The following is a 16,230-nucleotide window of genomic DNA, read 5'->3' on the forward strand; positions in this document are numbered from 1 at the left end:
TGGGCAGAAATTATTATACAATTTTAAAAATTTTATTTTAAATGCCTTTATTTTAAATGGTTTTTGTGAACATTCCACTTTTACAGTTCAGTCAGTACTAAAGTTTGGCTAGCCTCAAGCAGCGCAACTAATCTTCCCCAGTCTCAATGTTCAGTTTCCCTTTCGATTCCTCTGTGAGTGGAAACACCAAGGACTAGTTTCAGAAATGACACTTGAGATGGTGTAAAGGAGTTTAAGGAGGTCTAAATTGGTGTCATTTATTCACCCAGAGGCTGGAAAAGTGTGAGTTAAAGTAAGAAGAGGCATACTTAAGTTACATCCTCCTGTGAGTTGGTTTTCTTGCTACAGTCCTATCTTCCAGCTCTGTCAGTGTGTAAGTTACACCAGCTTAAACTTCTCTAGGCTCCTTCAAACTCACTTACTCCCACTTACCAATGTGTAACAGTCAGAGGTGATGTGTAAAGTGGCTTTAACCCAGAAAAAAAATCTTTGGTAAAATATATCCTCAGTATTCCACACTTCCCAACCATACAACATCCACATACTTTCTCCTCCCCCAACTAAATCTCCAGACTCTAAATCTGGTCATTCTGTCTGGGTTTCCTAGGAACATAAGAATTGCCGAACTATGTCAGAACAGTGCTCCATCCTACCCAGTATTCTGCCTCTGACAGTGGCCAGTACCAGATGCTTCAGAGGAAGGAGGAAGAAAACTTGAAATTGTGGAATATCTTATTCATACAGAAAGCTCCTTAACACTGCCAGTTAGAGGTTGGCTTATGTTTTGCAGTATGAAGGCTTATCCTATTCAAACTTTTGTTCTTTTTGGAAAAAAAAAACTCTTTACTAGCATAACTGTGGATATATTTGTTATCCATATAAATATCTAATCGTTTTCTGAATCCTGGTAAACTCTAGGCCTCAGTGATACCTTATGACAATGAGTACCACAGCTTAAATGTGCATTGTGTAAAAGTATTTCCTATTATCAGTATTACATTTGCTGTCTTGCAATTTCATTGAACATCCCATTCCTCCTGTATTATGGAGAGAGTAAATAGAAGTTCTTAAACTACCTTCTTTGGGCCACTCATTATTTTGTTAGTTTTTATCATGTCCCATTTTATTCCCTTCCAATTTAGAGTAAACAATTTTTTTATTCTCTCTTCACGTGGAAGTTTTGCCTGGCCTTTAATCATTCTCATTGCCTGTCTCTGAAAACTCTCTTTACAAGTCTTCTCAGAAAAAACACCCCAACAAACCATTTCCATTTTTCCATCTCCCAATTTCATTCTTTTCTACATCTCAATTTTTCTATTTCCTTCTATGACACTTCCCCCGTCGCTCTCATCTTCTGTCTCTCCTCTTCCCCATCTTTCTGTACCTGTGCCCACCTCTTTCACTCTTTCTCTGTCTCTCCTATTTCTTCCTCAAGACCCCCTGCTCATTTCTTTAGCTCTCCACTTTATATCCCTCTCAGTCACTCTCCTTTTCTATTCCCTTCACTCACCTTCAGTCCTTCTCTTCCCTCTTTTGTCCTACCTCATTTGCTCTTCCTTATTAAGACTGCTGCCACAGCTTCCCCTTTCTTTCCCAATGGCCAGTGTGTCAAGAGCAAGGCTGTTTCTCTGCTTTTCCCTCTCTGCTTCTCTGTGTCATTTTGTCTCTGCTTCTCTCTTCCTCATGGGGCTTCTTCACCAGTGGATCCATGGACAGATTTAGGCCATTTAGGCCACACCCATGCTGTAGCAGTCAAGAGTTCAGCTGCATGTAATGGACTTCCTGTTGTGTACTAGCTATCCCTTTGAGGAGAAAGCAAGTTTCCCTTTATTATCATGCTCTGTGGCGGGGGTATAAATTTAGCACAAATGGATTTCCCACTGATGTCAATGGCAGATTTGCACAGGGTGGAAGTATGTAGTAGCTAAATGTTTAGTTTTTATCATAATTTGTTCAGTACCTTTTCGTCACATTCAGCATCACCGAGGGGGAGAATATTCTACCTTTAACATCGCTGCTATTTCTACCCCTTGTCACTCTTCCTTCTCAGTCCTCCTTTCCCCCGCCTCTCTTCCTCTCACTCTACATGATCATTTTTGTTTAGTCGAAGACCGAATTTTCCATTGGACAAAAAACTGTTCTGATGGGAAAAGTTTGCTCTGTCCTAGGTCACGGTGAAAGTTTCCTTTGCAAACATGAGGGCTACAAATCTAGGTGTTTGTCACCCTTGCCCTCGGGGAACCGCTGCCCAGTACTAGAACAAAACTAACGCCACCCTTATATTAAATAAAACACTACAGTGTTCTCTCTGCAGTAATAGTCCAAACACTCTGCAGCAGTAGTTCAGATCTTACAGCTTACAGTTACATAATAATAGTTCTATGGCTCTTTTGTGCAGATTTTTATTGCTTATTTCCCTATTATGGTTTAACTGTTGCGTTCTGTTCAAATTTCGGTGTATCTGTACAAATACTAAAAGGATCCAGAAACTACTGACTCTTAAAAAAAGCTACATGATGCAAGGGGAAAAAGAAATCTATTCTGAATGAGTATATGTATAAGATATATACTTACCTAAAGCAGAAAGAATAGCTGCAAACCAAAATACATCTCCTATCAATGTTGGAAGAAAGAGAAGGGTTCCCATAGTGTTCCCATAGGTTTCTTGGAGGGGATCCATCATTGTTACATAGCTTTTGGATCGCATTGGCTTTACAAAGAAGAGGCCCCCTAGCAAAAATCAAATGACAAGGTAAATTATTATTTTAGTTATTGCCTACTAACCAAACAAGAATGGGGCCCCATTGTGCTAGGAGCTGTACAGACACAGAGTAATAGACAGTCCCAGCCCCAAAGAGCTTATAATCTAAATAGACAAGACAGACACAGGGTAGGAAAAGAGATATAACAGGCAGAGTGAACAATATGGTGACTGCAAACTTCATGTTAGTTCTATGATTTTTAATACATTTAAATTATGCATTTAATTATGCATAGAATATCTCCTGATCAGAACTATCTTGTCTTTCTGGAGGACGTCAGCATTAAAACTAAGAGATATACATTATATCATATCCTTTCACTAATGTCTTCCTAATAAAAATTGGATGGTTTCATCTCTCCTCCCCAAAACATTCATGGGTCACTATTACCAAGTTGTTGTTGTTTTTACATTAAGCCCATCATTACATTGACTTTATTTCAGAATAGAGATGAAAGACCAGTTCAGAAGCACAGAAAACCATTGTTTTGTGTGTGTGTAGAAACCAAACATGGCAAGAGGTTAAAGTTGAGTCCAAGCCAGAATTTTTTCAGATTTTCCATAATGGTACTGAGAGGGCATATGTGAGTGTTAGATATGGAAGCAACCCAAACTGTGGGGACTCAAGGTGCCTCCATCCACCACAAGTGTTGGAGAATGCGGGCAGCTTATGCCTGATACAAGGGGAGAAAAAGCCCATGGAGGGAGACAGAGCTCAGTAGCTCTGAACAAGATGGAACCTGAACAGTGGTGTAAGTGGCTAGCGGAGATGCAGCAGCAGCAAGCAACTCAGCAACAATGGACCACCCATGAGCAAATTCACACAACACAACGGCAACTGCTGCTGAGGGAGTTGATGACCCAGCAGCAGGAGTTCCACAAGAAGATGACACAATGTATTGTGCCAACACTGCACTCCTCAGGAGTCCCTGCAGGGCACAGTAGTGCCATAGTGGGTACCCCCACCAATACCCATGAAGCTAAACAAGATGGGGCCAGACAATGACGCTGGGGCCTTTTAAATTAACTTTGAGAAAGTAGCACGAGCTTCCTGGTGGCTCCCTGAGCAGTGGTCTTTGATTTTTGGCTCTATACTTGACAAGACCAGCACAGGCAGCCTTCCATAACTTGGACTTGGAGCAGACTAGGACTATAAACAGGTAAAATCTGGCCTTTTAGACATTTCCAGGGAAACTCACTGTTTATCTTTTAGGTCTGAAACCCTCCCAAGGGGGCTAGACCCTGGGTCGTAGCTCAGTGTTTGAAGGAATACTGTTGGAAGCGGCTCCACCCAGAAGAAAGGTCTGGGGCTCAGGTTGCTAAGTGAATTGTGATCAAATAATTTGTAAGGCTGTTGCAGCAAAAGGCAGAGAGTGGGAACTATACCATGACCTGGGACTTTGTCAGATATGGTATGGTTAATGGAGAGTTTTCTAGAGGCCAAAAGGGCTGTTAGAGACAGAATTCATCAAGACCTTGATGCCACACAGGATAGGTTTGAAAGAAACCTGTGAAGGCAACCTCAAAGTGGTAACACCCACTCTGAGGGGGGTCCACCTTTGGAGATGTCCTCCAGGATGATCAGACCAGCCATTAGACCATGGGAAGACTGTGAGGAACAAGGGGGTCTAGCTCGGACATGACACTGCCAGTGGGACCATCAGTCATCTCAAGCAGCTGAAGCAGGACCTGCAGAACAGAGGCCGGCCACTACTCCATGGCCAAGTTCTCCTTCAGCTAGAACAGATACTGTCAGTGCCCCTGAGTAACTTGCTACTCTTCTGGACAGACAGGACACATAAAGAAAGGATTCTCTCTTAATGAATGTGAGTATGACCAGGGTTCTGGACTGCAGAAACCAGTACGCAGAAAATGGTACCCCTCAAGTTGACAGTGCTGGTGATGATCCAAGGGAAAAGCGTTCCAAGACTCGCTGTAGGCGACGACATCCCCCAGAAAGTCAATTCACTCACAGTGTATACATGGCAATGTGAAAACATACCCCAGCTGACCCTGTGGACATGTTCTAAGGTGATAAGTGTAGTCCTGGCCCAGACATTGGCCTACTTTGTAATCAAAGGCCAGGAGTGGCCATTTTTTGGCAAGTTGTTACTGTACGGGTCTGCCCAGTGAATGGGGTTCTGGCTCAGTTGTTGCAGAGTGACTCTCAAGGCTGGTAAACCTTGGGGAATTGGAAGATCCCTGAAGAAGGAACATCACAAGCAACATGCTTGTCAATCTCTGCAGAGAAGGAAGAGGTTATCAGCCTGGAAAAGGAAGTGCTCCTACAAGGCAGGAATTTTGTTCAGGAACAAAAAAACAATCGTACACACATAGCCAATTGTCCGGGCATATGACCAATTGGCATTTATAAATGGGGAAATAATGGCGCATCAGAGGGTCAAGCAGTATCCATGAGAAAGAGCACCTCTACTGAGTTGAAAGAGATCCACGAATGGGGTAAGAAGGGCCCAGCTGGTGGTGCCACGCAAGTATCACTGGACAGTATTGCAGTCTGAACACAACCTCCCATGTGCTGGACACCTGGGAAGACAGAAAACACTATCATGAGTACTAGCTCGATTCTACTGGTTGGGCGTGTGTCAGGAGGTGAGAGAATACTGTTCCTACTGCCCTGAGTGCCAGTTGTCCAGCAGCAAGGGGGCTCCCTGTGGTCCCTTTGCCCTTGATTGAGAGACTCTTTGAAAGAATTGGAATGGACATAGTTGGGCCCCGGAAAGGATCACACCGGGGCACCAGTACATATTAGTAATTGTTGACTATGTGACCAGCTCCCCAGAGGCTGTTCCCCTTCACTCTGTGAAAGCTACAGTGATAGACCTAGAGCTCCTGAACCTCTTCTGATGCATGGGATTTCCCTAGGGAAATCAGCTCAGCTCAAGGGACTAACTACACCTCCCAGCTGATGCACTGAAGCTATTCCATAGAGAAAAGGCTACTCGATTATTGAAAAAGAGGTGCTACCAATTAAGCAGGCCATGGATTTCCTGAGGTATTACCAGCTGGGCAGCCCCTTCTCCTTGATCATGAATCACGCTCCTCTATGCTGGTTCCATAGCATGAAAGACTTGAACTGTGTATGATGTGATGGTACCTCGTGCTACAGCACTATAGCTTCAGGGAGCAACACCAGGTGGGAAAGGCCCATGCTAACGCTGGTTTTTTTTTCCCACGGGAAGTCGGAGATGGAGGCAGCCCTCCCCAAGACCACCCTCCCAACTTGAGTGGTGGGCTACGTGAAGGGGCACACCCTTTCCCTATCAAGGAGGAAGCTAACAAACTCCACTGGGCCTGGCCAGCACTATCTAGATGCACCTCCAAGGCTTCCTGTGCCTGGTGGGGGAGGGAAAGGGGAAGCCTGCCACAGGAAGAGGCAGTTAACTGGGGAACCTGCAGTGCCTCAGACAGCTGATTACAGAGATAGATCAGCGAAGAGGGAGACAGTCACTGACTGAGACAGCCCTGAGACTGCCTGGACTAGGTACAGATCAGGTGTCACCAAAAGGGGGCGGGGCATCTAAGGAAGGATTCTAACTCTGATCAGGATGATTAAAAGCCTATAGACAACCTGGGACCCAGAGGGGTGGCAGAGAGACTGCCCAAGAGACTGAGCATCTATTTTTTCTTTTTCTTGTCTTTACTTTGTTCCTCCCTGCCCTCAGAGAGGGGGAAAGGAACTCTTTTTTTGGACAAAATCTTGTATACCCCAAGCAGCGGAAGGAATCTGTCAGTTCCAGAAACGCAAGCAACCCAAACCGTAGTCTCAAGAGGCTCCCACCTACCACAGGGAGGCACATTTCTTAGCTCAGCTCCCTCAAGCATGTGTAAACCCATCTTTGTCTGGCCGAGTTAATTTTGCATGAGAGTGCAGGATTGTAGAAGAAACTGTTCATACCAAATGCAGTAGGTGGCACTCTTCCCTCCGAGTCAAATTTAAGTGAAGATACTTCCATAGCTATATTGACCTAACTGTGTAGTGTGGACCAAGCCCTAATCTTTCTCTTATTAGAGGACAACAAAGACAACCTTGGAATCACAAAGATGAATGCTTATCCTCCTTGCTGTTCCACCCTCTTTTGCCATTTCCTTCATCTGTTATGGCCATCTATTTACAGTGTAAGCTCCCCAGAGCAAGGGGCCTATTTTCTGTCTGAAGTGCCAAGCATGCTGTCGATGCTATATAAATGCTAACAGATAACGGACAAAGTCTTGAATTCCTTCCTGCAGAAAGCTTCCATTGACTTCAGTAGGACTGTGTCTGAGTACGTACTGAGCAAAGACCTCAATAATAATCATTTAAGATGATGGTCTTGCATCTTGGAAGTCAATGGGAGTTTTGTCACTGAGTTGAGGGGAACAAGGCTAGGGCTTCATAAGTAATAGGTTGCTGGGTCTAATCCAACACTCATTGAAGTCAATGAGAGTCTTTCCATTGGCTTCAATGGGATCAGGCACAAATGAGTAGAACCTTCACATTCTGATTTGGACTCTGGTATCTGGTGTGCTGATAGGATAGTGTCGGGGCCCAATAAGGGATAAAATATTAATAAAACCTTTGTTCAGTGTTACAACATTAAATAGTTATGTGCAGTTCAGATATTCAGGTTTAGCTGGCTTGTTTCCACTATAACAACCACCATTAACCATTTTTAAATCTTTTATTAAAAACATAGAAAAAGAAGGAAAAGCAGTTACAACACTGAAACCAAGTATAAGACAAACACACAAAAGGGGAGAGACAAGAATAGCAAAGAGAAAAAATGCAGCTTCTGTCTCTGATGCTGACTTTCACAAGTAGCTTCCCTTGTAGACTAACACAGGTCCAGCACATGGTCTTATCAGTCACTCAGACCTGGCAAACTTGTACCTCTGTCAGGCTGTCTAAAGCCGTTGCGTTAAGCTGCCTCTGATCACAGGCTCACAGCAGTTTCAAAAGGTAGAGTTGTTTTGGCTGGCTATGCCAGACTCTTATTAGACAGAAGGTAGAATGAGAAAGATAGTCCAGAGAAGAAACAAGATAGAGAGGGAAAATAACATATGAGGGAGATGGATGATGGCAGGAACCCAAATCTCAAAACCCAGGTGGTGGTGGTCAGGATTTAGACTAAACTGGTGGAGGTGGTAATTTCATCTGGTTCTTTCTGTGGCCAAGTCTGCTCTCGTAGCCTTTCAGGATCAGGATGATGACAGCCCAATAGTATCAAGGTAGATCCTGAGGCCCCAGTGAAAGGTCTGAGGCCTTTTTCTGCAGCCACAATAGGAGAGCAGCAGCCATGAGCCAAGAAGCAGAACGTCACATCCTCACATTCTGTCTAAATTACATTAAAATAATATAATATTGGGCTGTTACGGATGATATCCTGTCCTAATAGTAGCCACCATCACCAGATAAAAAAACAGATCTTAAGATGTTTAAAGAAAACTTTGTTTAATAGCATTCTGTCTGGCAAGGAATCCTGTGTCAACAGTTGTGGTTGTGAAATCTCTACTTTATTGTTTTGCCTTGATAGTCCCTACTTCTCTGTTGTTTATCTGCATGGTCTCTGTCTGGTTCTTTGATTGTTTCCGTCTGTTACGTAACTAATTTTGCAAGGTGTAAATCAACTAAAGTGGTGGGGCATGACTTGGGTGGAGAATTGTTTCACAATGTATTAGGATTGGTCAAAGAATTATTTTGTAATACTTCAGTAAAATGATTGCTTAAGGTATAGCTAAGCAGAACTCAAGTTTCATTCACTATATAAACTGGGGTCCAAAAGGAAACTCTTGGGAACCAACTCCAGGACACAGCCCAAGATCAGAGCTGCCAGACCTCAACACCCTGGCAACCATATCGTGCAGAACCTGGAGTCCCCGGATGACCTGATCTTGACTAGCCAGCAGAAAAAGCTCATCTGCATTACTGGGAGTGGTGAGCATTGTATGCTTAGCATGTGCATTTTGTTTTGATGATTGTTAATAAATAGAGGTTAAGGATATTACTGTCTGAGGCTCTTTCACTGGTAAAACACCCTGAAAACCCACACAGTGTAAGGTTTACACCTTGAGCCCACGGAAGGGTAAGGGTGGGTGCCCTAGAGTGTGGGGTTATACTGTGAGCCCTAGGAACAGGGTAAAGGTGGGTGTTCCTACAGTGTGCGAGTAACCCCAGGAAACGATGGGAGAGGCAGCCACGATGGTACAGTTCATCCCTACCAATCCCCAAAATAAGCAGTGTCCAAGAAGGGGGAGCAACCTCATTGCATTAAAATTAACCAATCAAAATGCATTTTGGTGATTTAAATGATAATAATTTTCTCCCATTTCTAGAATCTTTCAGTTTGTTGTTAAGCCAAACCAGGAGTTTAACAGGATCCTTGAAGTCCCCTAAACAGTTATTTTAATGTAAACGATCCAGTTTGTGCCTGTCTGTCTCCAACATTTGCTGACTTTCATAACCACTTTTATGCAACCCAGTTGAGTTGGACAACTCAGAATACAGGCATCTGAACAACAAGAAGGCTAAATTTTCATGTTGCTAAAACTGCTTTGCAATGAAAACGTCTAAGAATCGAATTGTTGTTTTTACCAATGATAAAAGCTAGAACATATCCTACTGGAGCCAGGACCCAGGCCAGCCCTCGTGTAGGGAGGTACACGATCTCAGACGTCCCATTGATGTAGCCACCTCCAACCCAAGTTGCTGGAAAAAAAGAAAAGCAGGAGGAAATTGAGAAAAAGAAGAAATCATATGGTTTTCCTTTACTTCAGAGCCACCATCATATTGTGTGCTAGAAGATAAGACATATGAAGCAGAAGCAAAGATAGAACTTCAAGAATATAATGTTACAGAGTGAATTTTCAAAGTGTGGGCCACTAAAGCTAGTCACCTAAATAAGTTGGCTGGTTTTCAGAGATGCTGAGTGCCTATCACTCAGTTCAGCAAAGCACTTAAACACAAGTACTTAAGTCTATCCCTATTCAGCAAGACACTTAGGAACTACTTAGCTTCTAGAAAGGTTACACTGTATGCATCCGATGAAGTGAGCTGTAGCTCACGAAAGCTTATGCGCAAATAAATTGGTTAGTCTCTAAGGTGCCACAAGTACTCCTTTTCTTTTTGCAAATACAGACTAACACGGCTGCTACTCTGAAACCGTTCTTTGATAAGTAATTCATGCTGGCCACTGATGTGATGCATGGTTCTGCAGTTGCTGCTCTTATTTAACCTGTATGGGACCATTAGGAAGATTAGTGAGGAGGAAAGGATTGAGGTGCTTTCAGCATGTAAATGACAGTAAGCAGTATTTTTCCATCCCGTCCAACTCTGGTGGTGCAGGCAAATGGCTTTTCTGGTGCCTGGTTGGCTTCAGTAGGAACTGTGGGAGCTCAGTGCCTCTGAAAATCAGGCTATTTCTTAGCTGTTGCAGCCTCTGCATTCTCCCAAGCAATGATTTTACACTTATCTTTCTGCTTTTCCCTCTTTCTGATGGGTGCCATAGCTTTGATAATGATCCTTAGCTGCCTTGGTTTCCCTTCTCTCACCTGAGTTTGTCTTCACAGCACCTTTCAGCCATGCCTCAGTATCCCTACCAGTATTGGGGTTTGCATCTGAGCCTTCTGGGTTCAAACCAGTTACATCATTTCCCAGCAATAGATCAAAAGGCATATCCTGCAGTATAACCACTGTCAGGTTCCCTGAACCTTCTCAAGCTTTTACAGTGATTTGGGTGTCAGTTTAACTTTTGCAGAAGAGGTTACAGGGCTTTCCCCATAAGTATGGGTGACCATAGGCACTGACTCCGTGGGTGTTCCGGGACTGGAGCACCCATGGGGAAAAATGGTGGGTGGTGAGCACCCATCGGTAGCCCCCATCAGCTCCACTCCACCCTCCAGTGCCTCCTGCCCACCAGCAGGCCCGGTGGATCAGTGCCTCCCCCTCCCTTCCTGCACCTCCCGCCCACCGTGATCAGCTGTTTTACAGCATTCAGGAGGCTCTGGGGAGGATGGGGGAGGAGCAAGGACGGAGCGTGCTCAGGGGAAGGGGTGGAACTGGTTGGGAAGAGGTGGGGTGGGTGCAAGAAGAGGCGGGGTGGAGGTGGGGCCTTGGGGGAAAGGGCAGAGCAGGGGGGTCAAGCACCCCCCAGCACTTTTGAAAGTTTGTGCTTGTGAGGTGGCTATCTGATGTAACTCACAATTCATCTCAAAAGCATTTAATAACACACCCATGTCAGCCCCCTCCTATCGTGAGGCTAGGCAGCAGTTTAGAAAGGATGCAGTCTGAGAACCCTGGTATCTGAGGTCTGCCCCCACCTCCAGTATCCGGGTGCAACTGGAGCATTTTCTCCATTTCAAGTTCATGCTGATGCTCCTTTTCAGTCTGTACTTTCTCTTCCTGTTCATGTTGCCATTGCTGCTCCCAGTTTGCAAGTTGCTTGGCCTCAAAGTGCAACTTGTCTCTTTGAGCTGCAGCTTTAACTCCTCAACCTGCAGCCTTTTCAATGCCAGCTGCTGATGAAGAGGAGAGCTTGGCCTAGATGGTGCTAACTTGCTGCTTCTGCCCATCCTCTAGGAGGTTGTTTCCAAGATCTTCCAGTCCTGTGGGGCTGTTCTGGTCTCCCTCTCCCTCAGCCTCCAGCAATCTGGGTGCACCTCTTGAGTCCCCTCCCAGTCGTGGGATATCAGTCTTTCTCTGGTCCTCAGAGTACAGTAGGCAAACCAGCTGGTCTTTGTCTGCTCTTGAGAGATTATCTGTTGCTCCCTGCATTACTGCACCAACTGACTTTTCCTGAGTTGCTCAGAACTCAATCTTCCCTGTTTTTTCCTATTCTTTCCTGAAAAGACGACAAGATATTTTTTTCTGTTGGCTTTTTTTCTACTACAATACTTGCTTTCTCTGTGTGATGTGATTATGTACACCACACTGGCAATGAAAGGGTTAATGTGCGCCTGAGCGGCCAATTATGCTCGCTGGCTGCACCAGAAGGGTGGGCCAGGTTTAATTAATGATGAAGCCCTGCTGGTGAAAGAGCTGAGCAGTGGCTATAAAAAAGGGAACCTTCCAAGTGGAGGGGGCTGTAGCTCTGGTTGTCAACATTGTGTTTCAAAAATAAGGGACTGTTTTCTTAGTACCCCTGCCCTACCCTCTCCTCCTGATATTATTATTGACAATAAACAGTACGCACCTACATTTGTCAGGGGTTATTTCTTGCTGCTTTTTTGCAGCACTCATCAGCTCCTGAGCTTGTTGCAGAGAGATGAAGAAATGAAGGACTGTTAGCAACCCTAGATGCAGGGAGAACTTTGTAGTCACTCTCTGGGACAAGAGAGGTTGTGATGAGAAAGCCCAGGGGGAAAGCTGGGTCCTGAGATCATCTCCTGAGAAGTCTTGTGGGAGGTTAGGTTAGACACAGAGCAGCTACTGGGGTGAAGCAAGTTCTGGTGAAGAGCCCTGATAATAGGGCAGGATCTGGACTTCCAGGGAGAGAGCCCTGAGACATGTTCGTCTGATGATCAAAGAGGACATGAGAAACATGAAGCCTGCGGAGGGCAGAAGTGGATTTACATTTAGTTATGGATTTTGTTGTGGGATTCCAAGGGGAGGCCTGAGAGAAGGGTGAACTTAGAGAGGCTGTGGGAGAGGCCTGCTGACAGGCAAGCCTTCTTGAAGTCCAAAGAGTCAGCAGCAGCAAGAAGTCTGGCAGAGTGAACCTTGACTCCCTGTCCTAGGGTCCCTGGACTGGAGACCAGTGTAGAGGGCGGCCCTGGGTTCCCCTATCAGCCCCTGATAAGGTGGTGTGAAACTCCTGAGAAAGGGATACGGGTGACTAAGAGCCCTGAGAGAAGGGTGTGTGGGCCATGGGGCCCGGAGTCAGGGCTGAAGACCTTTTGTAAGGACATTGGACAGTTGTTTATTGGACTTTATTACTCTGGAAGGGGTGGGACTGGCATGAGGGCCGAGTTGTGAGAAGAGGCAGACTGCTGTAGGACCAGAGTAAGTGTTGGTGGGGAGCATTAGATAAGGAGAGAGCTGGTACATCCAACCATGAGGGGGCACTCTAGTGATGAGTTCGCTCTTCTAAACCCTGCTATTCGCACTTGCTGAAAATTCACCACTGTTGTGATCCCAAACCACTGTAAACCTTGTTTTGCCAGGCTGGGAACTAGGGATCAAAAGCGCTGGGGATGGGCAGAGGGTTCACTTGTCGGCAGACAGGCTGGCCGAGACGGGCCCTTTGGAGGAGACTGAAGGAATTGGGCCTCACATCTCCAGGGAATCATCAACCTTAGGGAAGAACTAGAACTTGCAGTACGCTCTGTTGTATTTTAAGAGATGTTTTCTCTGAAGGACTTTTGTTCTAAATCAGTGCTTCTCAGTCTTTCCAGACTAGCGTACCCCTTTCAGGAGTCTGAAGCCCGAGCCCTGCCAGCCGGGGCTGAAGCATGTAACTTAGCTTCGCCGGGCCCCCTGTGGCTTGGGGCCCCAGGCAATTGTCCTGCTTGCCCCCCTAATGTCAGCCCTGCACTTGCAACCCCCTTAAAGCTATCCTGTGACACCCGCCCCCCTAGGGTTTGCAACCCCCGTGTTGAGAAACATTTCTCTAGATGAGCTGATGTACCCCTGGAAGACCTCTGCATTACCACTGTCATTACCACTGTCATTGCCTCATAGGGTTGCCAACAGTCCTTTATTTCTTCATCTCTGCACAACAAGATCGGGAGTTGCTGAGTGCTACAAAGAGCAGCAAGAAATACCCCTGGTGAATGTAGGTGAATACTGCTTATTATTACCATTATTATTAATAATAACCATGAAGATAATAATGATGATAATAATGGGAGGAGGGTGGGGCATGGGTGCTAAGAAAACAGTCCCTTATTTTTGAAATACAATGTTGGCAACCTTAATTCGTCCCAGAAGGAATAGAACTGCAGAGTCTGAGCAGTCAGACCTGCTCTGGTGATTGTGGCTGATACACCAGGAACTGCAGCCCAGCACCTGGTCTGAGAGTGGGAGAACCCATGTTTCCACACTACGGCCATTACTTCTTTCTCAGACCTAGAAGGTGTACTTGGAGAGACCAGGAGGTGTATCACATGCAATTAGTTCAGTAACCATGACACTAAGCACCTCTGAAAATCAGGCCACTTCTATTTAGGTATCTAAATATGAATTTAAATGCCTACCTTGAGGAACCCATGTCTGAGAACTTTGGCATATTGTCCAACTATTTCTTTAATGAATAAGAGCAAAAAATGACTGAAAAATAAAGGCTTTTGTTGAGAAACAAAGCAGCTATGAGAGTGCCGATCATTTATTAAATATCTGAAATCATCAGCAATTGCCATCATAGAAGGTTGTCTAAATTCTGTTGTCAGACCACTCACACAGCTGGGAGGGATCCCAGTCCCCCAGCACAGATCCTTGCCTTACCTGTCTTGGCAGCTACAGACGCAGCTCCACCTCCCCACATTCTCCCAGCAGGAGGCACCAAATAATCTGAATGTAGGCACAACATCAGATGCTTAAACATTATACACAAAAAACTTTGTGATGAAACAGGTAAGGTTTCTACACAGCAACATAACTCTCACAACCCATAGAAGCAAGGATATGAAAATTTAAGTACCCTAACAGTACCTACTCACTGGCACAAACCTCACAACTACCATACACACATTTATACACTCATGTCTCTGATGTGGTTATGAGGCCAAATCTCATTTTAGGATACCCTATATCTGAACAGGGATGAGGTAGTCTGATAGTAGTGATGGACAGGATAAAGAAATGTGAAAATAATGGAATAGAACATCCTGACCACTGAATTTCTGAACTTCCAGTTTCAGTTCTTCAAAATATTTCAATGCCCTATAGAAGTGCTATCCAGTGAAGTAGTACTTTGAATGAGGTTTAAATGCTGCCCGCAAGATGGATTCCCATTTCCTTTCATCCTACTTGGTAGGCAAACAAGGGAGTAAAATTTAATTGGTTCCTTCCTATCCCTAGTTCAGGTAACTCTTTTTTAAATCTGCCTCTGGGTGGTTCTATTGAACCTTCTGTTTACTTGCTCCAAGTATGGTTGGATCAATTTGCTTAAGTTCTATTAACCAATCAGAGAGGTGGAAAAGACCCTGTTAAGTCATTTAAGGCTCAAATGTATGAATGACTGATGCCTTTCATTGACTGCAATGGGCACTGAGGAGTCTTGACACTTTGCAGGAGGTGCTTGGGGGAGATTTCCAAGGCGTTCACTGTTGGGCGCCTAACTCCCCTTTGTGCCTTTGGAAATCTCCCCCTCAGTGTCTTGCAGGATCAGGCCATAGTCAATGTTCCTGCTATGCAATGTTCCCTTCAGTTTATTTTCTAAGGCTTTGTCCAGTTTTGAACATCTGTATTCGCCAATGGGATCCGGTCCACTCTACTTGGGAAACTGTTCCACAGTCTCAATGGGAAGACATTCTGCCTGATATTCAATCTTATTTGTCAATTCTCCTAGTGAATAGAGGGCCCAACTTATTTTATTACACTTATGTGTAAGAACTGAGTAGAATTTTCAACAGGTTGGGATGGTGAAGCCTGTATGTGTTTCAGTGGCAGACAGACACTTGTATTTTGTATAACACCACTCCTCATTTACACAGCAGCTTTCTTCTGAAGATGTCAAAACACTTCACAGAGGTAGCTAAAATACTGTCTGTTATGGAGTTGAGAACAGAAACCATGATACTTAGTCCCGTGACCCTAACCCCTAGACGACAATACCTCCAGGGTATAAGAGAGAGAAGGGGGAGGATTTCTGACACAGTATCCTGTGCTACTGGAAAAAAGAGCAAACTAAGAGCGCCAATAAAATTAAAGTAGGTGAATAGAAGAACAATTCCTATAGCCAAAAAACCTGAAACTAAATACATGTAGAGGACAGCTCCTTAGGTTAATTATATAAGGAGAATACACAACAGAATTTAAGAAACTCTTATTGGTCTAAAATATAGATTAAAACCTAGAACAGGAATTAATATTAAGAAACAAACTCACCAGTTGTGGTGAATAATCCCACAAAAATGTTCATATTTCTGCCTCCCACCATGGCAACCTCGCTTCGGTTTGCATTCTTCTCCTCCTTTTTGGTTTTCCAAGCAGCCCAAATCCCAGTTGCCAACATTATCACATAGAACACAATTGTGGCTACCAGACCGGGGATGTTTAGAGCCATTTTCTGCACCTGTATTATAAAATAATTCTGATCACCAGGACTAACGCAAAGCACCTCATAGAAGATTAAAAGTCTTATGACTGGAAAAGCATTAAGGGGTTTTGTTTTGTTTTTTATATACAAATGCCCTATTGTGGTGAATTAGCTCACTTTGAATTCCTGCTGAGTTGTAAGAACCCAAAGGAAGAAATAACAGTGGTCTCCCAAAGTGATAGGAACGATTACATGATCCAAAAGCTGACGTGCACTCAG

General features: G+C 44.5%; 1 protein-coding gene across 2 annotated transcripts in view; it reads right to left on the reverse strand.

Annotated features, from left to right (window-relative positions):
- The window catches only part of LOC125633599 (high-affinity choline transporter 1-like), a 32,220-nt gene extending 15,990 nt beyond the window's left edge, over positions 1 to 16,230 (reverse strand). The window contains exons 1-4 of one of the 2 annotated variants that reach the window (XM_075126753.1): positions 16,129 to 16,230; positions 15,801 to 15,987; positions 9,351 to 9,464; positions 2,575 to 2,730 (exon numbers count right to left, since the gene is read on the reverse strand). In XM_075126753.1, the coding sequence (XP_074982854.1) occupies positions 2,575 to 2,730; positions 9,351 to 9,464; positions 15,801 to 15,978 (448 nt within the window). In that variant the 5' untranslated portion in view covers positions 15,979 to 15,987; positions 16,129 to 16,230. Of the gene's footprint in view, positions 1 to 2,574; positions 2,731 to 9,350; positions 9,465 to 15,800 lie in introns of both variants that reach the window. The other variant, XM_048843113.2, reaches the window with a different exon arrangement.

The sequence above is a fragment of the Caretta caretta genome, chromosome 1 (assembly GCF_965140235.1).
Source record: "Caretta caretta isolate rCarCar2 chromosome 1, rCarCar1.hap1, whole genome shotgun sequence".
Taxonomy (NCBI): domain Eukaryota; kingdom Metazoa; phylum Chordata; order Testudines; family Cheloniidae; genus Caretta; species Caretta caretta.